Genomic DNA, 26,526 nt, shown 5'->3' on the forward strand with positions numbered 1-26,526 from the left:
CCAATAAAAGTTAACATTCCTTACCACCAAGAGTTGTTTTAACTCTGGAACCTTCCTTTAATCATATATTCTACACAGTCAAGCCTGTTGTTTTTTATTTATTTATTTATTGTGGATATCTTGCTGGCCTGATTTTCTTTCTCAAAGAGATTAAATGCAAGCAATCTTTCATCTTTTCTAACAAAGATTATTTTCTTGAAGTTCTCTAAATTATCTTTTTAATACAAGGCACTATAGGAAACTATCTGCATTTTTTTATGTGTATTAAAAAAAAGTATAAACTTTTTTTAAACAACTTTTATAGAGGATTTCATAGGAGAAACAGTTTTTGTCAGAGTGGCAGATGACTTAAGTTTACATGGATTCTCAGTTTTAGTTATTTTTTTAATTTAAGCTGAGTGCTGAGTACAATGATCACTGGGTTAAAATTAACATTTTGACTTATTAGTATGCTCATACCTCTCTAATTGAATGCTTTCTAGCTGAGTTGTGGTGTGCCCCATGGTTCAGTTCTAGGACCCCATCTGTTCTCGATTTACAGACTAACTCGTGGCCATCTCATTCTAGACTCTATTACCATAAATAAATAAAATCACCATCATTGTTGGTAGTGCGTTTTTCCATGAACCAAATTCCTCCAAAGTGTCCTTGTGCAAGACACTGAATGCCCAATTCCTCCCGGTCGTCAGGCCAGCGTCGTTGTATGGCAGCTCCGCAGACAAATCAGTGTTGCTCAATTATGCAATTGACGTTAAAAAACATTCGTTTATTTAACCAAATTCTTTGTCCTCTCGAGTCTAATCTTCACAGTGGAAACATTGAAATATTATTATTGTAACCTTAATAGGTTTTTCTTATATACCGGTAGTAAAAGTTGAAAAGAGCTTGTTGATATATTACATTTTGTATATTATATTTTTTCAAGTTTCAAAATTTTTCAAAAGAATCAGGTCATGTCTTTCAACAGTTGCCTTAGGAAAAGGGGGAAAAAGGAACATGTATTTTTATTTGATCTCACCTTACAGTTTTTCTTGATTGCCTAAGCATGATTTTCAAAACAGGGCCCGTGGTTTCAAAACACTACACACAATTAGCACAACAACACACCAAATTAGCAAAACACTACAGATCCTTTGCAAAATTAAACACGCTTGTAAAAACTATACACTTCTTTTTAAAAACCACACTTTGTTACCATATGAAACAAACACGTTTCACATTACTATACTCTGTTTGCACGAGTTACACTCTGCTGTGATAAACCTAAAACACTTTTAGCACTTCTACGTCCCTATGATTAGAGTAGGCTACTATCAACAAAGTACAAATATACAGTTTTTCTTGATCATTTTGGCCCATTTTTCCATTCACAGTTTACTTTTTCAAAACAGCTCACACAAAGCCCTTAACAGAATCTGAAATAACCAAAACACTTTATGATGTTTGCAGAATGACACCACTTTCTCTAAACTTGTCACACATCCATCAAAATCAAACTTTTCCATCAAAACCTAGAATTTTTTCTCAATTGAACATGTGTGTTTTCTCATTTATTTACTGTAACGATGGATAACAAAATTGAAACCACAGCTATCAATATCAACTTTTGTTCAACACCCTCATAGTATTGACTATTTTACAACTGACAACATACTACAATTTGGGTTTTGTATTGAGCACTCTAACTTAGTTATATAACTTAGAAATATACTGTCACAGATTATTTACAGTAAAATCAGAAAATGTGTATACAGTAAAATATTGTAGATCTGTTTTTGTATTGCTGAAGTTCCTGTCAACACCATTGATTTACATTTGTTCTACTGTGTACAAAATGTCAAGATTCTGACAGAAAAATATTTATTGCAGTACTTGTCACATGCACATACTGTAAGCAATCAAAATGACAGGGTTCAATATGCAGTACAACAAAGGTCAATTCTCAAAGTAAGTACTGTAAATGAAACACAATCAAATGAAACCCTGTAAATATGAAAAAAAATAAAAATACAGGAAAATTACGCATTGTCGACACAGGCCTGACGATCAGGCTACATGTCCTCGTCCACGCCCTCCTCGATCTATGCTTGGTGTCAACTTCAAGCTATTGACCTCTTTGATAGGTTGAGGACTACTTGCTTTGTTTTGCAAAGAGAGTTCACACAGGTGCTGATATTTTTTTAGAATTGAGAGAGCAGTTCCAATTGGCTGCTACAAAGTGTCTGCAATGTGTTGCCATGGTAAATCAGTTATGTTTTGTGTCTCTTTGTGAGAAGTGTGTTAACTGTTTTGAAAAGTGTATTACAGTAAAAGTCAAAGAAAATTGTGTGAAAGCAATGAGAAATAGTTAACCGATTCGCCAGAGAGGACTCTTGCTGTGCAAAGAAGGTGTGAGCATTAGATAAAGTTGACCCATGATGTGCAAAATGTGTCAAAGCAATCGAGAAAGACTGTAGTCTTTCTCTGACTCTTGTGCTTGGAGACCAATGAGCTCACCTGCTGCTTTCTATAGTGTAGATACACCTGATTGGTGTGTCTACATTTAAGCAAACAAGTGTTTGCACACCTGATGACTGTGTTGAACCAACTGGTTGGACGGTGTGCTAATTTGACAGTCAGTGCTTTGGTATTGCAAAGAAGTGACTTTATGATAGATTTTTGTGTCTAATGTACGTTTAGTGTGTTTAGTGTTTTGAAAATCACTGTGTGTAGAGTTTTGCAACAAGTGTGAGGTTGACAATGTGCTTATAGTTGTGCAAATATGGGCTGATGTTTTGCTTCTTGAGTGTAAGGTTTTGCTAATAGTGTACTACTTTTAATTTTAGTGTGTAAGCAATCGAAAAAAACTGTAATACTTTAGTTTACCTATTGTTAGACTTATCTGAGTTTATACATATTGCCGGCTTGCATTAGAACAAGTATAAGCACCTGTTTATTTACATTGAGTTGACCGTGTGGCTGTGGTTTAATCCACAGACATGTAGCTGTGTTTCGTTATGGTTTGTGGAGAAAGCACTGGCTTAGAATAGGGGAGAGCTGCTCTCCAAGCTCAAATAACGTTATACAATTGTGGGCTATTTGGGTAGACAAACTCACATATGAGGATTGGAAGAATACATGATTACTTTTTTCTAGCGCTGTCAAGCGATGAATTTTTCTTTAATCGTGATTAATGGCTGAATTTCAGTAATTAATCACATATTTGTATGTATAAAATTCTATTATTTTGCATTTCACAACAGTTTTTAAGACCATATTAAAGAGCATATTGCAGGTTAGAATTTTTTCAAAAATGATACCTGACCTTATGTGAAAATGACTATGTGAGAAGTTAATGTAGGATTTAATATGTTTTACAAGACATAAGGGCACGTATACAGAGGAAAAAGTGGCTGATTTTAGCCAAGCTCGTACAAACGCTTTTTTTTTCGAACACCGCGTCATATGACGTCACACCAGGGAGACGTCTCCACAGCTGCCCCATCTGACTGCCCAGACCCCGTACACACGTAGCCGGGTATCTGCTAAACCGAAGATATTTTCCTACGTTTGGACCTGTCATCCACATGAAAACGCAAATAAACGAATGTTTAAAAAAACTTAGGGCAAAGTGAAGATTTTTGAAAACTCCGTTTATGTAGATGCGTGTAGACAGAGACAGAGAGCAGTTCTGCGTTTTCCAACGTCACATTATGCTCCAAAACAACAACAAATCTGCTCTGAGTCTGACGTCTAACGTGCGATCCAGAACTGCAGATGATCCACCATCTGTCCTCCAAGCTATTTATTAAATAAATGGTCTCTGCTCTTGACACCGTTACACCGACGCGGAGCCTACGCCATAGGGTACGCGGCGACGCGCAGCAGGGCTGCAGCTGGGCTGCGTCGATTAACGCGGCAGCTCCGCGGCGGACACCGGGGGGACTCCAGCTCGTTACCCGAGAATGAGGCGCCGCTCCCGGGGAGCTGCGCCGCAGAGGCGGCCCGGAGGCCGGATGACCAGATGATCTACAGGTTTGGAATGCTTATAAATGTGGTCGAAAACGCAGATCTTCGTTTATGTGTGGAAGGTTTTTTTTTTTTTTTAACAACGATGTAATGTGGATACTCATTTTTTATAAACGAAGGGGGGGAAATACGGGGAAATATTCGGTTTTAAAAATACCCGGCTATTTCGGATGCTTTTAATCAGAAAAAAGAGAAGATAATAAGCCTGTTTTCTGTTTAGAAAGTACAAACGTAGACAGATTACAAGTACTCACCCGTTTTTAAGGAGTTATTTTCGGAGTTTCTTTCAGGAGCACGGAGCAGGAGTGCTGCAGTGAATAAAGGCGGATTTATGGTTCCGCGTAAAATCGACGGCGTAGCCTACGGTGTAGGGTACGCGGCGCACGCAGCGTTCTGTGCGTCGCCGCGTAACCTACGCCGTAGGGTCTGCGTTGGTGTAACGCGGACCCATAAATCAGCCTTTTAAAAAGCGAGTTTCAGCTGTCAATCAAAAGAACGTGGGGGGCCTAACGGGTTTCGTAATTATAAGGCTGTGGCCTGTCATATTGGTGTGAATACACATTCACAACCTCTTCAGTGTCACAACTAACATTAAGATCCATTATTTTTCCTATTGTTGAATTCAGCGCGCTCCCTGATGTCACGTCACTTCCGGTTCAACTTTTTCAGATGCGGAAGTAAAATACTCTCACAAAAACAACTCCGGAGGTCACTGTAGTATATATTTATGCGTATTTCAATGAAAATTCAGTTCCTACATTATTTTCCTACACATTATTCACAGGGGTCTCCAACCTGCAATATGCTCTTTAACAATGTAAAGCAACTCTTACCAGTGTATGTTGATTGGGAATCAAATGAATGCAAAGAAAGTTACTTTATGAACTCAACTTTTGGATTTATTTTAGTTCCAACTCGTCTGCAACCTGTGCGTGCCCGCACATCCACGGAACGAGCACGCAGCGGGAGAAAAAAACTGCCCAGCAACAAGACATACTATTTTCTGATTGGCTGGTAGGTCGCTGACGCGGGACCGTTGTAAACTCAGCGGAGAAATCTGCCTCCGCCCCGCCCGTTCAGTATTAATTTCTGTGCGCTCGACTTTATCACTTTTCAGCGTGAGAAATGTCAGGTGTGGCGTGTGAACTGGTTGAAATGCGTGTGTCTCACGCTCAATGCGTGAGACTTGAGAGCTTTGAATAGAGAAAATGAGAAATCTTTGGAGTAAATTTGCTTTTACTCCAGGGCGGGCACGGCTGACTCCGTGGTCGGGCACGGCCCCCCAATGCCCGCCCATGCCGCCGGGTCTGAATACAGTACAGCACCAATAGTGGGGACCAGCTGTCTCTCAACAGGCAGCTGTTTCTGGGAAAAGGGAAGAGACAGATTTATGAAATTTTATTTTAAAATGACAACAACTGTGTTTTATGTTATTTATTATTTATGATTTTATCTTTATATACCACCACAATTAATTGAAAAGAAATAACATCTGATCAATCACGTTCAGCTTTCATTAAAAAAGAAAAAATCCATCTCTCCCTGTAACAATGCATAGTTCAATCAGACAAGACATGTGATGAAGAGCTCAACAGTTTTCCTACTGCTAAAACACTTTAGTTTTGGCTTAGAGAATCCGATCTAAATAAATCCCTTATTTTAAGGAATACATACATATATTGGGGGTGATGAAAATGATGCTCCTTTCCTAGAATTATAGTCTACAGGAAGAGCTGGGGAGGCGGTAGAGATTTAAAAGAAGCAGCAAGTCCTATAAGCAGATGGAGTAACTGGAATAAACCATCCACCAGGGTATGAGTGAGCATAAAACACAGCTGGTATGTCGGCTTGAACTAGGTCCCTGTAGTTACCACATTCATGCAAATCCAGAAATAGATGCAGCTGAAAATAAAACTTTAATAGCAAGACTGTGTTTACATCAATTAGAAAAGTGAAAGACAACAATATATTCTGATAATCAAGTGCATGAGTATCAGCGAACTGAAGAACTCTCACAATGTGAAAAGAAGCTGGCCACTAAAGGTAGTATGGTGATTATAACTGTCATGAATCCTTGAGTTTTCCCACTGACGCAAAAAAACAACATCTCCAACCTCTAATAACAAAGTCACACCATTAGCAGCATTAACAGACAATAAAGACTGATGTTCATAGGCAATAAAAACATGGTCTCCATTCTTGAACAGCGCAGCACCAGAACCATGTGAAGGATGTCCAGGTCCATGAATCTAGAACTCAAAGTGGTAGGCTCCTCTCACCGGGGCTGTGAAAAAGCCTGGGAAACACAAGATGTGATTTCTTTATCTATGTTGTTGTTTTTTTTAATTGTCCATCAGTGAAAATGGAGATTTTCTTCCCCATTTTATCACCCAGTGCTCCTACATAAGTGACAGTCCTGGGCATTGCTCCCTCTACCAACCCCGGGAGAACCCACACTGAGCTCAAGTCTCCTCCTTAACTTGAGGAGTGAGCAGGCCGCTTCTTTGTTTTCACCAGACAGGGTGGGGCTTCTCCGGCCGGACGTAGCGCGTGGAAGGATCACGCATTGTACAGCCCAGGACTGCTGCATGCTTTTGTGAGGGTGGCTCACATTAGATACGCAAGGAGAACATGCAAACTCAGCACAGAAAGGCCCTTTCACCAACCCCACCCAGGGTGTGGGTGCTGAATGGTACCAACAAACCTATACAGGTTTTTTGATCTTCCTTATCGTCCCATTTCTATTATATATTGGAAAAGAATGATGTGCTATATATTTTTACAAAGCTGCGCTGAAGACAACTGCATTGTCATTTTAATTGGAGAGGCCCATTGATCAGGTATCAGACCTGATAGAGACAGTGTCAGGCCTCGAGAGGGATGAAAGTAAACTCAGTCAGTCAAATTCAATCATTCAAACCTTTGAGGATTACAATGACCTGGATTAGTCAGAGTCTACACCAGCAAATAGAACACATGTTTATTAAAGTCTCAAGCAACATTTATCATAAGTGCTATGTGTAGTCGAAAGCAGGATTAGATTTTGTTGATATCTAAAAACTTTCTAAGTGCTGACTTTTTCATCAGTGCTGAAAAAGTTACATTTTGCTCTGTGAATAGTTTATACATAAAATCGTTCTGCTCAGGTTTCATGAATAAGACCCAATGTAAAATATGACCCCAATCTGGAGTCCAAAGTTCTCCTTACCTCCTACTCATGACCAGTTGGGTTAAGGTTTAAAAGATTTTAAAAGAAGAAGTTTAAAAGAAGATCATGATTTTAGTATTTATGGATCGGGGTTCCCATATTGTTATGTCAACATCTACCTAAAAAAGGACTAAGTTTCCATGTTTCTATTTATAAATTTCTAAATGAATTGTGACACTCATAGATTTGAAGATGTGGACATGGATACCCTTTACATATTTTCTTGTGAGACTGAGCAGGATGTAATATTTAATCTGTAAATGTGAGTACCTGTGTTTGGTGCGTTATAGGCATTTCCAACATTTACAACGTTTCTGAAAATCTGGTTCGTTTGTGCGTTAAATGGTCTAATAGTTTCTATGCCTGAAGACGCTGATTTCACTGAGAGAGAAACACAAACACAAGATTACAGTGAACGATGTTCAAGTTGTATCAGTACTGATCTAAATCTGGGAAAAATAACTATTTATGCATGTGAAAAAAGTTATTATTGTATAAATAAATAACTACCTTTTAGTGCCCTCATCGTGCTAATATGTAAATGAAATACTATTGTATCACTATTTGTGTCAATGAGATAAAAGCATTTCCTAAATTAACTTGTGAACTAAAGATTCTAGGCTTTAATGAACACGAGTCAGATCCAGAAGGTTTGGTTGTTTTGTTGTTGTTTTTACACACCACCACAATTGATTCAAAAAAAAAAAATTAAGATATGATCAAACTCCGGACATTAGCTTTTAATTTGACAGCTTTACCAAAAAGAAAAGAAAAAATAAATGTGGTAATTTAGGAATTACAGTAATTAATAATAGACGTACAAATGTTGAGTGTCTAAACTTTACAAGTTCATCTTTCCACATGTTACTTGTTTCATATCCAATCCTCATAAATTCCAAAGTAAACATGTAGCTAAACTTTTCACTTTGAAAGGAATATGTTTTCTCCACATAAAATTTGTATTATTGTTATATATTTTAGTTTTTATTTCACTATGAAAAAAGTATAGTTTTGTAATGATTTTGCTTTAGGGACAACAATGAAATAGAAATAAAACAATCCAGATTTGACTGAAGGGGAAATACACTTAAAGTTTTATTTTGAAACAACAATGTTGACATTTGAACATATTAAATCAGTCGATTAAAAATAACCTAATCGTAGGTGGTCAGTTTCCCTCTTTAATTTCCCCTAAACAACATTTTAAAGCCTATATTTAAACCACATCTTGATGTACATCAAGCACATGTATGTAACAGCTCACAGGCCACATGATTTTATTAGGTACACCAGGTACAGGTAAGTGGACACTGGTCCAAGGAGCATGTTAGTGGGTTCTAAAGCTGATCTGGATACAGGAAGGGTATCTAACATTGTGAGATAGAACAATCAACAAGCCTTGGTAACTTCTAACATTTTCCTATAAATTTCTCCACTTCTATGAATCAATATCATAGAAACATCTTGTTAGAACATTTCATCACTGTGTATGTTATAGTGTACAGTTATGGAAATGCAGAAATTGATGAAAGTAAAAATAACACTTTTTCTGAAAGTAAGATTGTGTATCTTGGTCAAATATTTAGTGACTATAATGAATTCTGGGACAGAACTACATGACATTAAGAGAGCTGAAGGAAAATGAGAAACTATCACTGTTCACATGATGAAAAGTAGATTACCACTAAAGGTTGTGGGGTGATTCATATCATCAAAAATCCTTGTGTTTTGCCACTGACGCAAAAACACAACATCTCCAACCTTTAATAACAAAGTGACACCATTAGCAGCATTAGCCCCCCCTGAAGGCTGATGTTCATAAGCAATAAAAACATGGTCTCCATTCTTGACCAGCATAGCAGAAGTAGCATGTGAAGGATGTCCATGTCCATAAATGTAGTACTCAAAGTGGTAGGCTCCTCTCACCGGTGCTGTGAAAAACCCTGTGGAGCATTTACATTATTTTTTTTAAGTCCATTATAAAGATCAAGAATTAACAGCCACATTTATATTAATAAAACCCAATCCCACAACAACATATGTGATTTGCACAAAAATTATACAATCACTACAGTTACGTTCAGATTGCAAATCACATCTGTTATTTAAGCAGGGCAGTATCTCATCCTCCTGACTCATTATTAGGGCCCGAGCACTTACAGTGCGAAGGCCCTATTGTATTTGTAGGAATTGTTATTATTATTCTTTCTTTCTTTCTTTTCCTTCTGACGAAAGGAGGGCCATTTTGCCCCCCTAAACGTGCCCCAAAAGTCACCAAATTTTGCACCAAGCCAGGCCTGGCGAAAAATTTGATATTTCATGGTTTTCATTAATGGGCGTGGCCTAATGGCTCAACAGCGACCCCTAGAAAACTTTGTGCCTCAAGCCCCACAATACGGTTTGACGTACATGCACGAAAATCAGTACACACCTGTATCATGTCGCAACTTAAAGAAAAGTCTCTTGGCGCCATGGCCGAAACCGAACAGGAAGTCGGCCATTTTGAATTAATTGGGTAATTTTGGCGAAATTTATGTCATTACTTTAGCCGCTTCAGAGCCCGAACCGTAATGTGCACCCAGGTGTGTTATACATCAAAATGTGCATCTCCATCCTGCGACGAGACACATTAATTTTCTCTTTCAAAAGCGTTACCGTGGCGACGCTAGACGCCCAAAAGCGCACCCACCCTTTATCTGATTGGTCCATATTTGATAGTTCCCCAAAAGTCAGTAAATTTGGCATGCAAGCCAGGCCTGGCGATAAATTTGATATTTCATGGTTTGGATTAATGGGCGTGGCGAGATGGCTCAACAGCGCCCCCTAGAAAACCTTTCTCTGCCATAACTTTTGAATGGTTTGTGTGACAGAGCAGACTCTGTCAGAGTAGTTTCTTTTATGGTTTTCATGAGCAAGTATTAGGAGTTTGATTTCAGTCCCACAGAAGGTGCACATTCTGCTGTGACATGTCATTTAACTGCTGTACTTGTGTATTTCCATGCAGATGCAGTAATTTGGGAGCGGCCATGATTGCCTGAGCTCTGATTGCTTTATGGGGAGCACCTTGTGTCTAAGGTTGTGATTTGCTGACTGCTTTGCCAGGGGTGGAGACAGGAGCATATAAAGAGGAAATGGTTCAGTACAGAGGGGGCTGCCATGGGGAGAGGTTAATGCCAACACCTCTGCTTAACTATGATTTCTGTTTTTTGAGTTGCTTTTTGTTGACCTAAGTTGTCCAGGCCTGGAACCATATTAAAACATGACTTTTTTTTTGCAAGCCTGCCTCAGTCTGATGTCATTCAAGGGTATTTCTTACTGACAAGTAGCCTTTCACAACCCACTTGGTAACAATTGGTGGCAGTGGTGGGATTGTAAAGCCTCCCAGGAGTAATTGTCAGTAGAAAACCCTAAATGGCTGGGCGAGGGCGTGGCAAACCGCTTCGACATACCCGGAAAACCCCAGGGCTGATGATGGAAGATGGTGATGAGCGTGAGGAGGAGCCAGAGGAGGAGTCGGTGGTGGAGTTGATGGGGGAAGGGGCCACGGCACCCCAATTAGCCGTGGAGCAGCAGCTGGTGCTACACCCAGATCCTCCAGTAAAGCCAAAGAAGCCACCTGAGAAACCCCCTTCACTGAAGTTAAGTACTTCACCTCATCTTTCACAAGAGAACCTTCCGTTTGGGCAACAATTTATGAATGAAATGAGAGAATTCATGTATCGCCAGCAAAGACATGAGAAATTGTTGTTTGATGGGCTTGAAGATCTGAAAAATGTTGTATATGAAAAAACCAAACTGGAAAGTGTGACTGATGATCCTGCTAGTCACCAGAGCCTATATAATCTGCCCCCTCCAGCTCAACTCCAGCAGCCCAGCCGATGGACTACAGCAACACATGCTCAGCCAGAGCAGCAGCCGCCCATCCGCCGTTATGACGGGGCCAAGATCCCAGAGTTCACTGAAGGGGAAGATGTGGAAAGCTTCTTCATCCGCTTCGAGCGCATCGCCAGAACCTGGGGGTGGAACCATGATGAGTGGGCTGCTCGTGTTGTCACCCTTCTCACAGGTAGAGCGTTGGAGGCCTATGCCAGCATGGATGAGCAGCGTTCCCACCTCTATGCCGACATCAAAGCTGCCGTCCTTGCCAAGTACAACGTGACCGAAGAGACCTACCGCCAACGTTTCAGATCTACTAGTATACCAGCAGGAGAGTCGACCAGGGAGACCTACAACAGGTTGAAGGGACTCTACAGGAGGTGGATGCGACCAGAGACCAAGACGAAGGAACAGATGGCAGAGACATTGATCCTAGAGCAGTACCTGCGTGTTCTCCGCCAAGATGTCAGAACGTGGGTGAAAGAGCATCAACCACAGACGGGGGAGGAGGCGGCGAGACTTGCTGAGAGGTATCTGGCTGCACATCGGGAACCACCTCGGGAGCCACATCGGGAGCCCTTTCGGCCCCACAAGGTGACTGTGGGTCAGGTTAAAGGTGATGAGGCTCTAACCAAGCATGATACAGGGGGTGGGACAAGGTTTAAAAATGGGGGCCTTATCTGCTTTTATTGTCATCAACCAGGGCACAAAGCAGCGTTGTGTCCACTTAAAAAACCAAAAGAAGTGAATCTGTGCTATGTGCCTAGACCAGAAATCCAGCCCACTGTACAAATGTCTAGGCCCAAATCCCGGTATGCAACTTCAGTTCTTGTTAATGGGCAGGATGCTAATGCACTGTTGGATACAGGTAGTTCCCAGACACTGGTGAAGGCAGAGTTTGTAGCTAATGAGTCTTTAAACTTTGACAACCTAGTAGGGTTGGGGTGTGTTCATGGGGAAGAGCAAATGTATCCTACTGCTGTTGTAAATATTGGGGTGGATGGTCAAGTATATCTGATGACAGTGGGGGTGGTTGATCAACTGGCATATGATGTTGTTTTGGGGAATGATCTACCCATTCTAACTAAACTTGTGCAGGCTGTGTCAAATTCATGTGCTGTGGTTACAAGATCTCAGGCCAAGGGTTTGCAGCCCCTGCCTGATATCCATCAAAGTCTTTTTGAAGGTGGTACAAAGGTTAGGAGGGATAAAAAACAGCGCTGTCAAGCCAAGCATGTGGGGAAGGCCAGAGTGCAGGATCCAGTCCCGGTCGCTTCAGATCCTGACCCCACTCTGCTGGAACCACAGTGGCAGGTCCCTGACAACTTTAAAGAGCTACAGCGAGCAGATCCTTTGCTTCAACCTTTGTTTGCTAAGGTATGTGAGGTTGATGGTGAACCTGTTAAAGCCGCTAATTTCATTGGTGATAGATACATCCTCAAGGATAACCTGTTGTACAATGGAGACGGTGATGTACCTAGATTGGTTGTTCCTAAAGTATTCCATCAGTTAATTCTAAACTTGGGACACCACATTCCATGGGCGGGACATCTAGGTCAACAGAAAAGCTATGACAGAATCAGTCGCAGGTTCTATTGGCCTAGACTTTATCAGGATGTCCAGGAGTACTGTAGGACATGTACAGAGTGTCAAAAAGTAGCTGCACTTCGCAAAGCGGATCGAGGACCGTTGCAGCCTTTACCAATCATTGGCACACCATTTGAGCGCATTGGTATGGACATAATTGGTCCACTGGTTAAAAGTAGTTCTGGGCATAGATTCGCCCTTGTAATCTGTGATTATGCTACTAGATACCCAGAAGTTTACCCCTTACGCTCTATTCAAGTCAAACATGTGGTCCGATGTCTCATTGATCTGATTTCCAGAGTTGGTGTTCCGGCAGAAATTTTAACTGATCAGGGTGCAAATTTCATGTCAACTTTGATGAAAACACTGTACAAGCAATTGGGCATCACAGGCATTAGAACTTCACCATATCACCCTGAAACTGATGGTTTGGTGGAACGTTTTAATGGTACACTTAAAAACATGCTGAAAAAGTTTGTGGATGAGTCGGGGAGGGATTGGGATAGATGGATTCCATTCCTGCTTTTCGCATACAGAGAGGTTCCACAAGCCTCAACTGGTTTTTCACCTTTTGAGTTGGTATATGGCAGGCAGGTTAGGGGTCCCCTGGATGTACTAAAAGAGGGTTGGGTGGCTGGAGAGCCTGCCCAGTGCAGTGTTGCGTCCTACATCCTCCAGATGCGAGACAAGCTGGACAAGATGAGATGCATGGCCCAAGAGCACCTGAGAGAGGCCCAAACCAAGCAAAAGGTGTGGTATGACAAACATGCCAGAGAGCGAGAACTGAAACCTGGGCAGAAGGTATTGCTACTGCTTCCTTCTGGTACATCAAAGTTACTGGCTAAATGGCAGGGCCCTTATGTGGTGTCTACAAGGGTGGGTCCAGTAACTTATGAAATTCTGTGCCCTGAAAGGAAACGCCAGAAGCAGATTCTGCATGTCAACCTGCTGAGACAGTTCAAGGAGAGAGATGTGACCCCGGCTGTGAAACCAGTGATGGTGCATGTAGCAGAGGATGGAGATGATGAGACTGACATGGAGCCACTCCGACCTCAAGGTGGTGCCATTGAGTATCCTGAACACCTGAGTGAGGAGCAAAAACAACAGCTGGCCCAGGTACAGAAGACATTCACTCCTCTCTTCCAGGACACACCAGGTCTCACAGATGTTATCAGCCATGACATCGTTTTGAAGGTTCCCACACCAACCCGGCAGAGGCCCTACCGTGTTCCTGAGAGAATGGTGGATCCCTTGAGGAAAGAGGTGGCGACCATGTTGGAGATGGGAATAATAGAGCCTTCAAAAAGCGAGTGGTCAAGTCCTGTTCTTTTGGTTCCTAAGAAAGATGGAAGTGTTCGATTCTGCACAGACTTTCGTAGGTTGAACAGTGTCAGCTGTTTTGACTCTTATCCAATGCCCAGAATCGATGAACTGCTCGAAAGGTTAGGCAAAGCTAGATACATGACCACGTTAGATCTCTGTAAGGGTTACTGGCAAGTCCCTCTCACCGCTGCTTGTAGACCCTATACAGCCTTTCGAACACCTACTGGTTTGTATCAGTATACAGTGATGCCCTTTGGTCTTCATGGGGCCCCTGCTACCTTTCAACGACTCATGGACATTGTTTTATCTGATTATGGGCAATATGCAGCATCATATCTTGACGACTGTATTTTCAGTGAGACCTTCCATGAGCATCTCCATCACCTCGAGCAGGTCCTCCAGAGGCTTCAGAAGGCTGGATTAACCATCAACAATAAGAAATGCTCGTGGGCACAGAAGGAGGTGAAATACCTGGGGTACCGCATCGGGCATGGCCAGATAAAGCCACTGGTGGAGAAGTTGGAGACCATTCGAGGGATACCCAGACCGCAAACGAAGAGGCAAGTACGGTCATTTCTTGGTCTAATTGGCTGGTACCGAAGATTTGTGCCTCATTTTGCCACAATAGCTATACCATTAACTAATCTCACCAAGAAGACTACTTCGTCCCACCTTCCGTGGACTGATGAATGTGAGGAGGACTTTAGAAAGTTAAAGGAGCTATTGTGTCAAGATCCTGTTCTGAAGAGCCCTGATTTCAATAACCCATTTCTCGTACAAGTGGATGCCTCTGATGTTGGCTTAGGTGCTGTTCTAGCCCAAGGAGAGCCTGGAGAAGAAAGGCCCATTCTGTTCCTGAGCAGGAAGCTGTTTGACCGGGAGAGAAAATACTCTACCATCGAGAAGGAAGGACTCGCCATAAGGTGGGCAGTGGATTCACTTAAGTATTATCTGCTCGGACGGGAGTTCATGCTTCAAACAGACCATCGAGCCCTGAAGTGGATGCACTCAATGCAGAGTCAAAACTCCAGGATACTGCGCTGGTGTCTGGCTCTTCAGCCATACCGCTTTACGATTGAGTACTGTCCAGGGGGCCGAAATATCATAGCTGACTATTTGTCACGTGTACCAGGTATGCACAACCCAGAAGGAGAGGGGGTAAGAAATGTGACAGAGCAGACTCTGTCAGAGTAGTTTCTTTTATGGTTTTCATGAGCAAGTATTAGGAGTTTGATTTCAGTCCCACAGAAGGTGCACATTCTGCTGTGACATGTCATTTAACTGCTGTACTTGTGTATTTCCATGCAGATGCAGTAATTTGGGAGCGGCCATGATTGCCTGAGCTCTGATTGCTTTATGGGGAGCACCTTGTGTCTAAGGTTGTGATTTGCTGACTGCTTTGCTAGGGGTGGAGACAGGAGCATATAAAGAGGAAATGGTTCAGTACAGAGGGGGCTGCCATGGGGAGAGGTTAATGCCAACACCTCTGCTTAACTATGATTTCTGTTTTTTGAGTTGCTTTTTGTTGACCTAAGTTGTCCAGGCCTGGAACCATATTAAAACATGACTCTTTTTTTGCAAGCCTGCCTCAGTCTGATGTCATTCAAGGGTATTTCTTACTGACAAGTAGCCTTTCACAACCCACTTGGTAACAGTTTGACATAAAGACTCGTCGGTGGTGTCATCGGACTCTGTATTGAGTACTTGACCTTCATTGGCCTGAATTAGCCCCGCCCCTTCTTCTGATTGGTCGATATTTCATAGTTCCTATTTTCTGCCATAACTTTTGGAATAGTTTGACATAAAGACTCGTGGGTGGTGTCATTTCTGATATGCTTATGGGGGGCGGTGGCCATGAGTGCCCGTTCATCGTTGCTTGCAGCTTTAATTTACATTTCATATTGCAAGTGTTCAGAGCTAATCTGTTGCTCTTTGCTGATATTTTCTAATCCTCATGGTTACTATGGTAATGTACACACATATGGCGCTTTTGCATTAGTCTCACTTCTCCCCGGTTCTACCCGCTATGGCCCCATTTTGCGCTTTCGCACTAGGGCTGAGACGGGTAAAGCCGCTCCAAGTCGATACTTTTTTCTGTAACCATTTCAGCCAGGTTCTTTGCGGGCTGAGAAGGGACTATTTCTGACGTCACCACCTCCTCGCCACCGATTGGTCGGGGGGCGGGGCCGTCACCACCCTCCTCGCCTCTGATTGGTCGGGGGGCGGGGCCGTCAGACGTTTGAATCAGGAAGCGGGAGTCAGAGCGAGGCGACTCGCGGCTCGCAGCGATTTTATTGTAAAGCGCAAAACGTCTGTTTGGTGATCCAACTCTGAGGTGCAGATGTTCATAAACCTGGTGGCTGAGGAGAAAATTTTTAAAAAGGGATGCAGACGGGCTGTTTTACTCTCAGCCGCTCCCGGCTCCAGCTGATTTCTGATCAGCGGCGACATGAACAAAGCGGTTGCGCAATCGAGTACGTCACAGCAGCTTCACCCAAACCTGCCCGCTTCTCCCCTGGCAATGCGAAAACACACGGGTGGAACCGTGCCGTGCCGAGCGGAGCCGGGCTGAACCGATACTAGTGCAAAAGTGGCAATAGGGGCTCATTTATGCAATTTTCAAAAATCTCTGAAAATATTTGCATAGAAATCACCTCTTTCCTGAACACTCACTCTGGATTCACAAATACTGCGTAAAATTAACTCAGAATGAATTACAGTATAAAAGTGTATATTCATAGCTCAGTGGGTTGTGCAGGTACCATTAAGAGAGACTACTGCCCTTGTGCAGGCAGTGAAGGTTCCTGGCATTTTCTCTTCACTGCATATCTTCTTCCTTATCTCTACCCATTGCATGTCTGCTTACTTTATTGCAAATACTTAATGTGGCTTTTTATAGTAGGATAGGGAAAAGACAGGGACCATAAATGCATTGAGAATCCGGGAAAGAGGTGACTAACACGACTAGTGACACGTCATCTGTTACAGACATTGAAAATAAAACATTTGTGATTATATGTTAGTTAATAACTTATTATTTTTTCTGTATTATCATTTCATCATCATTAGGGGCCAGTTTGGGCCCCTAATGATGGGGCCCAGACAGGCCCTCAATCATGGGTATGTGAACAGTTTAAGTCCCAACTCATCCTAACATTTCATAAATGAGGCATATAGTAAAGACGTAGACAAAAGAAATGGCTTTACCACCGTCACACATGGTTATATGCAGCAGTGGTGAAAACTCTCCAAGTTACAAGACACTGCTAGTGACTAAGGAAACGACTGCGTACTGCAGAATAGGAATCTATCCAGGCACAGGTTTCAGAATGGAAGAACTGAATTGATATTCCTCAAGCCTGAATTCCCCAAACGGTTCCTTGGACCTGAGAATCCCCTCAGGTCCTTCTCTCTCCTCAGTTTCTACCAACAACTGTTTGACGTTTTGGGTACCCTGCTCAGTTTACTCTGCAGCTCTATTGTGACAAGTAGCAGAGAGGTCAGTTTGTCACACATGTCACAAACGGAGCTTCTGTTCACTGACTTACCAGAGACCAAAACTCCACGAGTCACTCCACAACATGTTTTTTAGAGTCCAATTTTCTCCTTAACTCCTAGTTGTGATCATGTGAGTTAGGGTTAAAAGATAAATTATTTGGGTCACAAAAAATAGAAATAATTTTGGTTTGGCATTAAGGTATCAGGCCTCCCTTAATGTGATGTGAATATTAGAGATAAGTCACAACCAAACCACTAGATTTGGAGCTGTGAACATATCTACTGCAATATTATTGTGAGATTACACAAGCCAAAATAATTCATTCAACAAGTTATGGTAAAAATATGTAATTTTGATGCATAAATGTGAGTACCTGTGTTTGGGTTATAGGCATTTCCAACATTTGTAACAACGTTTCTGAAGATCAGGTTGGTGTGTGCGTTAAATGGTCCGATAGTTCCTGAGCCAGAAGTGAGTAAAGATGCTGAGAAAGCCACTCGTTTCACTGAGAGAGAAAAACACAGGTGTTAGATTACAGTGAATTATGTTCAAGTTGTATCAGTCCTGATCTAATTTTGGAAATCACAAACCTTCTCCTTCTCTTGTCAGAGCGTTAACATGGTTTTCTGTTGTGTTTGCTCTGGATTTCATGGTGAGCAGTTCAGCTGCCTGTTCTGCCAGCTTAGCTGCCTGTTCTGCCAGCTTAGCTGCCTGCTCTAAAACATTAAAAACATCAGAATTAACAGTTTGACAAAGTCACAGCAAAATTAATGAAAGGAAATCAATGGTTCAAAGCAGTTCGTTTTATTTATTATTATTATTATTATTATTATTATTTTTATTATTATTATTATTATATATAACTACATTTTAGTGCCCTCATGGTGCTAATATGTAAATTAAATACTATTTGTGTCACTGCCTTTTGTCCCTCCAGTTCTCTCAGCCTAGCTGCTTGTTGTAAAACAGAAATAAAGTAATTACAAAATGAATAAGGTAATTAATAAAAAAAGTGTGGGTGAAACAGCTTTTATCATGGACTGAAAACTATCAATACATGTAAATCAAATATTAATTTATGTTTACAAAAACAAAACAAAGTTTTCGTGCCTTAATTGTATCACATCAAGTTTAGATACAGGAAGGATCACAGACAGGGGAATAGACACAGACAGGAGAGACAACTGTGAATATCGTATTCTTGACTCTAGACTTTAATCTGCTTGTTCTGGATTCATGGTCATCAAAGGAGAGATTCAGTGTAAGAATGGACATTATAGTCACAGGAAATCATTTGTTTACATATCATCTACTCCATGTTCTACATCTAGTGTCTCCGTTTAGATCACACAATCAAATACGTCACAGCAGCTTCACTCCAACCCGCCCACTTCTCATCCGGGTGTCTAAAAAAAAACGAGGACGAGGCGAGTGGAGGCGAGACGAGTCAAGTTGCGCTGATTAGGTACTAGTATAAAAGCTCCAATAGAACTGTGTTTTCTGGTCAAGCATGTCCACTTTGGTAAAATGAAGGACTACAAACTGCTTGGAAATGGATACATAAACATTCACACTTTGTTTGTAATGGATTATATAACTCAGAGTCTGGTAATGACAAACAATAGTATTTGCACTCCTTATTGAAACAAAATCTAGGCGTGGTCACAGACAGGAGTAGATTTCATTTGCACAATTGAAAAGTTGAAAGTTGAAGATCATACATTTTGTGACAGATGTGCTGCTGGGGATTTTGGGCGTCATTTAAAAAAAAATGGAAGAATCTTTACAGGGCCCCCAACGCAATGGTAACATTTTTTTATGCTATTTTACATACAATTATGCATTTAAATGGTATTTTTAACCCCCATTACCATATTAGTGACTACTAAATATACACACATACCTTGGTACTGTTGGTTCAGCTCCGTATTTTGAGACTCCAGTTGAGACTCCAGTTGATAAACCTTAGCTGATTGTACTGTAAAACACACACACACACACACACACACACACACACACACACACACACACAGATATATAAACCTTCACAGTTTGTTTGGCAGGAACAACTCCTTCTCTAAAGTAATTAGTGACATCTTTAACACACCCAAATGCTCCAGACCAGCAAACACTAAACAATCTTACTGATGTTCAATTAAATTAATTTGATCAGCAGCATATGGATGTAACTTACTTGTGTAATACTTGGATACTCCTAACTAAAGTTTTCATTTTAAATTATGTAAACCACACAGAATCATACCTTCATTTTCATGCTGCAAGTATCTCATCTCAACCTTCAGTCCAGCCAACACGCCGGTCATCTCTCTCAGCACTGCATGGATATCCTGCGTACACGTTTGTTGTTGCTCAGAGACATTTCCTGCTTCTCCTCCTGTCGACTCAGTTTGTCTTAAATTTTCTCCAAGTTCATTGTCAGACTCTGCTTGAATCTGAGATGCAGAGAGAGAGCAGATCAGCAGCAGCAATGGAAGAAACATGGTTATGACTGTTGTCAGAGTGTGTAAACGCGTCCTTAAATAGTATTTTATTCTATAATTAATCAACCACAATCTGATAAATTACCTGATCTTATTTCCTTTACCATAAAATGGGTAATGATAAGAATTGTCAGTTTGGACTTGTTATGAATTATGTTGAAACAAAATGAAATGAAAGTCATAAATGTCTATCTTGCCTCCTTTTCAAAGGTGGAATATTTGCGGCTTCTTTATTTTGAGCAATAAAATAATTAAGTTTGCCATCGTGTGTCCCTGTTTCCTTCTCCTGGCTTTTATTCCTCCAATCCCCCTGTCTGATTGTTTTCTGAAGTGCTTCCTGGTGCAGGTTGTCCTGACTGAAATCAGGTCAGGCAATTGGGGCAAAGCAAGAATCACTACTAGATGGTGGAAAATAGTGTATTTTTAAGTTCTAACCTTTCTAACCGTGTTGACGATTCAAAGTGGTTTTACACTGCATGTCACATTCACCCATTCAGAAACACATTCATACAGCTCTTTCTTAATCTATAAGGATCTATGCAGTTACATCTAATGAGCATATACACACACTCACCCTTCCTAATGTCTTGACCTCATCGATACAGTTTTAAGGGGCAGCTGTTTCATGACTATGACAAAGATCTTTTCTGTTCTCATGGAGAAACTCATTCATCAGATTATGAGCTAAAATAAGGAAACTATCTGTATTGTTTACCTCCAAACACAACAGTCATGTCATAAAAAAAGTTTAAATACAGTGATTATTCGTCCCCAAATAGACACCAGGAAGAATGTTTGCAGGAAACATCAAGACAGTGCCAGAGCCCACTGGGATGGCAGTGACTTGTATGACATCAAGTCAGCTTTTCATACCCAGCTAAACACAGACAATCATTCTTGAAATTATTCATCCACAAGGAAGGAGCATTCTGAGGGAGAAGTACGGGGCCCCGACCGACAGGGTAGAGGAGGACACGGAGTTTTGTGCAGAACTCTTTTATTGTCACACACGACACCACCACACGTGCACAAGCACCACGACCAGCAGTTTCTGCTTCTCTGCAGCAGCTTCTCAGTCCGACACAGCTGCAGTCTCCCAGTCGTCCTTATCAAGGCTGGCAGGGTGGAGAGGCTGATGGGACACACCTGTGTCCCGTCAGCCTGAGTGGCTGCAGCTCCTCCACCCTGCCACACCTTTATTTCTCCCTCAATGGGGAAACTCATTTCGGGTTCTTCATCCTGGCTGGAGTCAAAGGATAAACCAGCAGCAAGTATGTGGGATGCAGAGAGAGGCTATATTTCATGCCACAGTGTCTCTGGAGACGTTTTTTCTTTTCTCCAGAATAATCTAATGTGATAATCGTGAGAGAATCTGGCAGATATTAGAACATGTAAGAACAGAACTTCCACTACTCTATAACCCCGGCAATAATGTCACAGTATATGAAAGGCCAGTGGCATTCAGGGGCCATGGCCCTTTTAGGTAATATATGCCTGACAAAACAGCTAAAAATGTAATAAAAATGTCCGCAGCATGTTATGCAAACACCTGCTTTACACTGGAAATCTGTTTGGAGGAGCCCCAGAGAGGAATCAGGGTACGAGGATCATGCCTGAAATAGAATAACATTTAATTATGAATAAAACTCAATTAAATAATCTGTCAATTGAAACTATTGTGTTTTATATACAGTTCTTTCCAATGTAGAGTCAAATCAAAGAGTTTAAACCTTTTTTTTTTATTGAAAATGAGTGAATAATCCTCCATGAACCATGATCTGAGAGAAATAAAGAACACCATGCTGTAAATAATCATTGATATTGATCCAAGAGTCCATATGTCAACCCTTTCCGTTATGGTTGTTTCTGGAACAACAATAATGCTCCCAGGTCAACTTGACATGGGACGTCTTAAATTTCCCAAAACCACGGTAACCAAAAAAAGCCCAATAAACATTCCACCTGGATTGTTGACTTTTTAACTAACAGAACACAAGAGTCGGACTAAATGGAGTCTTTGACCGGGTCATCTCCCCTGCTGGCTCACCACTAGGATGCATTTTATCCCCTTGAAATCATCCACGGACCTGTTACTGAATTTCTTTTTTAGGTGGTGTGATGAGTCACGGCTTCAAAGCGTGAGTTATAATTCTATGTAACAACTGCGCACACAGCCTTTGTATACTGAATGGAGAATTTTGTCATGATGTTTTCCACCCATATTCCATCTTGGGAAGGCATTGCTATATTGGAACGACACAATATCTATTGCCATGGTTATTGTGACAGCAACACAGGGACAAAGAAGAAACAGCTTGTTATTTGTTTGACTTTTACAGTGAGAATTAGTTTCTTCAGAAAAAATTATCATAAAAGTCTCATAAACTGACTTTCTTCTTCCTTACAACCTCCAACTGAGGGTTAATGTCCTCCTTAATGAAGTGTGTCCAGGGCCAAACCTCCAAATTCATGTATACAGGAATTCTAGAAAGGTAAAATGGACAGTAAAAACCTTATAAATCACAGCAAAAATATTGAGTCACAGCAAAAATTATTAAGTCATAGCAAATATAGAGAAACAGAGTAAAACAGAAAACTAAATACAAAAAAACGTCTTTAAAAGTTGTAGGAAGTCGTGTTGGACTTTTTTCCATCAACACCTGACCTTAACTGCACTGAACATTTACAACAGCCAGAAAGAGGGCAAACACGTGCAGTGCGTGTAACGTGAGAGGATGTGAAAGCCTGTCAGTGTGTACGTGTAAAACACTGAGAGTATGATAAAGAAGTGGGTTGTTTTAAATGAGGTCAGCGTCTGTACAAGTAAATAGTGTTGAATGACCATAAAGTATATAGATAAAGTATCATAAAATAATAAAGAAAAAATCTGTGTGTGCTTCCTCAATAAACCTTCAATAGTTTCATGTCTCCTTACGGATTTCCTTACATTTAAAAACAAAGACGAGTGCTAATTCATAAGGAGATATGTCAAAGAAGTGCTGCTTTCACTGTGCTTGTAATTGAATAAACATCTGTAAAAACACTAAACTTTAGAACTTTCAAAAATACAGATAAGTGAACCTTTACTCTTTTTAAATTTGTGAAAAATCCAACGAGTACAGATAAAACCTTGTTCATGCATTGAGTTATATAATAGATGATCCTCACAACTTTCTCAGCAGCAAACAGAAAACAAGTTTGAAAAAGTTCAAAACTAAAATCACATCAACACTGCAATATCGTTGAAAAAATGTCATCTTCTAATTTTAAATGTCTGTCTATAGCTTTCTAAAGCTCTGTCTATATCAAATGATATACTGCTCGTGATCTTACACCAATCGGCTTTAAAAAGGTTACTGAAATCTTCCACTAGAGAGAAATTCTTCAGAAAATTTCAGCCCAAGTGAGTTTGGATGCACAGATTCTTTTGAAAATAAATAATACAACATGTCAATAATTCATTTCTAAATAAACTATTGATGGTTATCCTGTAGCAGAAACTGTATGAAGGTAGATTTGTGTCTTTAATATTCAATCAAAATAATGTTCCTTCATTCAAAAAAAATATGTTCTATAATAAAAACCTTCACTTCAATTAAAAAAGCAGTTTCAATCAAATTAAAAAAGTATTTGAATGCAATAAAAAATATTTGATTGAAATGTTTTTTTTGATTGAAGTATAGTTTTTTGGGGTTTGGGTCATATTATGAAGAGGACATTTCTGTATTTATTATTTAATCAAAAAAGAAGTTGTTTAAAACAAATAAAAAACGTTCATAGATATTATTTCAAAAATGTAAATTCAAAAACATATTTGGGGTTCCCAAAAAAAATGTATTTAAACCTTTTTTTAATTGAAAGTGTTTTTTTTTTTTTATTGGAGCAAAGTTCTTTTTTGTTGAAAATATTTTTTTGATCTATTTTGTGTTTGGGCCATATTATTAATAGGACATTTGTGTCATTAATATTCAATCTCAAAAAGAAAAATGTATTTCAATCAAAGAAAAACTTTCTTTTTTATTTAAGTGAAAAAAAGTTAGTAAGTACTGTATATAAAACAGTATTCAAATGATTGATATCAAATAATCTGTGTATCATTCATTGTTTCCCGCAGTCGGCCTGGGGGGATCATGGGAGGGACTGATAGCCCAACACAGTCTCACTCCCAGCGCGTCAAAAACCGACGCTTGGTCAGGGCCCTTAGGCGTCAGTTTCTGACGCACAAGGTCGCCCTCAGCGTCATTCACCGACGCAGCGGGCTCTCAACAGATTCTAATGTAACCCGGCGGCGTCGCTTCAAGCCGCTCACAGCATCAATCCCATTGGATAAGTGAGGACCGGCCGCGTCGCTTCCAGCCGCTGGGCGCATCAGTCCCCCATTGGATAACGGAGGATCGGAAACACGGACGTATTCTAATTACTGTCCGTTTTGACGTTACGGCGATTTTCACAATGATATCTGTAACATTTCTTAAGGCAGAAACACAACATTAGTGGGTTAATTTCCTGCACATCAATGTTCATGTTCTTCCCTTCATTCTGAGAAATAAAGAGTTGTTTTACGCTGAGAGCATCATGACAGCCAATCAGAATCCTGGAAAAAACATCAACAAATGACACGTGTAACTTCCAGGCTGATTTATGGTTCCGCGTTACACCAACGCAGAGCCTACGGTGTAGGGTACGCTCTGCGTCGATTTAACGCGGACCATAATTCAGGCTTTATTCTAGGATGCAGCGGCAAAATGTTGCAAGGATGTCTTTGTGGTTTCCATTCGGAGCTATAAATCTGTTTTTTCCTAATCTGCAGGTCAACATATGAGACGTAAAATGGTTTTACTGACACCGGTACTGTCGCTGCTGCTCTCCTGGGCTGCGGCGGAGACGTGCCGGGGGACGCGCTGCTTCGGCGGGGGCTCCGGAGACCCGAGCCCGGGCAGCAGAGCCTCCAGACCCCCGAGCACCAAGGACAGCACCCCGGGGCAGCACCCAGGGGAGATGGGCGCACCCCGCCGGGGCGCAGCAGCAGGACGCGCAGCCGCGGATTGCGAGCGCAGCGCTGGAGGATGCGCCGGCGCGCACTGCTCCAGCTCGGGGAGACGCATCCCCATCCCCATCCCCATCCAGCCCGGAAACGACACCCGGGACTGCCGGGGGATAGAGTGCAGGCTGCCGCTGAGGATCGGAGCCAAGCCCCGGGGAAGGTCCTGCGTCGGGGACGGCTGTGCCCCGGAGGAGGAGAGCGCGCTCCCGGACCCGGTGCGTGTGTCCGACAGAGCCGCGCAGTTCCTGGCCGACTCATCATCATCATCATTGTTCCGGTTTTTTCAAATCCCCCCGGACAGGGTGTAGGGAGAGTGGACGAGGAATAACTCAGCTTTTCTCTTTTCTTTGTTTTTATTTTCTTGAAATTAATGTACTGCTTCTGTGGCAACAAGACGTACATTTGGGTTGTAGCAGGTTATAAACCTGTGAAAAAGAAATGAAATCCAAGTACAACGTAGTTAATTGCCTCAAACATAATCATATAATCAATAACAACAAAAGCAATAACCATCGTCATCATCATTGTCATCATCCGTCATAATTAAATATAAATGGGGATTTACAAATACAAAATAAATTGCTTTGCACTTCTGCAAGTAAACACAAAAAGTTAATCTTATGTCATATGTTTATTTCATCTTAAGTTTTGAGCCGCGATGTTCATTCATAACTTAAACGGCGTGCTCCGCCACACCCACAAACACACACATTCCCAGGTGCCGACAGCGCGACAGCGCAGCGGCGCATCATCAGCACAGCAACCATGTCACACACAAGTGATCGCAGCCGCGAGATGCGGATCCAGCACAGCAAGTATAAACAAAACCCGTCACATTAATAAACGGAGCTCTTACCAGTACCGCATCACTCTCCCGACAATTTTACGTCACCGCACGGATCGCTTACACTTATGGCGTAACCGGCGGCACACAGCTGATTAATAATGACATCACACCCGGACACGTGGACCACCCACCTTACACCCCGCTCCTCCCACTGTGATTTATTGGAAGTGATTTATAACTTAACAATCATCATCATCATCATCATCATCATCATCATCATCATCATCATCATCAATATCATGATCATCTTCATCATCATCATCATCATGATCATCTTCATCTTCATCATCATCATCATCATCATGATCATTTTCATCATCATCAATATCATGATCATCTTCATCTTCATCATCATCATGATCATCTTCATCATCATCATCATCATCATCATTATGATCATCATCATCATCATCATCATCATCATCATCTTCATCTTCATCATCATCATCATGATCATCTTCATCATCATCATGATCATCTTCATCATCATCATGTGACCTTCGGAAGTGTCAAAGGTCACCGCGTCTGTTGCTTTTCGGCCTGAAAAGACTATTTCGTGTCTTTTTTTGCATAGTTCCCTAACGCTTTGAGCTAAGACACTGAAATTCTAGATTATGTATCAGGAGGTGACTT

General features: G+C 41.2%; 1 protein-coding gene across 2 annotated transcripts; it reads right to left on the reverse strand.

Moving 5' to 3' along the window:
- Positions 1-5,911: 5,911 nt before the first annotated feature.
- Positions 5,912-20,008, reverse strand: LOC133457327 (uncharacterized). Of its 2 annotated transcripts, none has more exons than XM_061736484.1 (5): positions 19,765-20,008; positions 19,405-19,479; positions 18,092-18,217; positions 17,875-18,006; positions 5,912-6,304 (listed from the first exon to the last, which is right to left on the reverse strand). In XM_061736484.1, exons 1-5 carry the CDS (start codon positions 20,000-20,002, stop codon positions 6,258-6,260), a joined length of 618 nt encoding a protein of 205 aa, XP_061592468.1. In that variant the 5' UTR covers positions 20,003-20,008; the 3' UTR covers positions 5,912-6,257. The 2 variants fall into 2 exon arrangements, with proteins under 2 accessions (XP_061592468.1, XP_061592467.1); XM_061736483.1 differs by lacking the exon at positions 5,912-6,304 and adding an exon at positions 8,280-9,159.
- Positions 20,009-26,526: the final 6,518 nt, after the last annotated feature.

The sequence above is a fragment of the Cololabis saira genome, chromosome 12 (assembly GCF_033807715.1).
Source record: "Cololabis saira isolate AMF1-May2022 chromosome 12, fColSai1.1, whole genome shotgun sequence".
Taxonomy (NCBI): domain Eukaryota; kingdom Metazoa; phylum Chordata; class Actinopteri; order Beloniformes; family Belonidae; genus Cololabis; species Cololabis saira.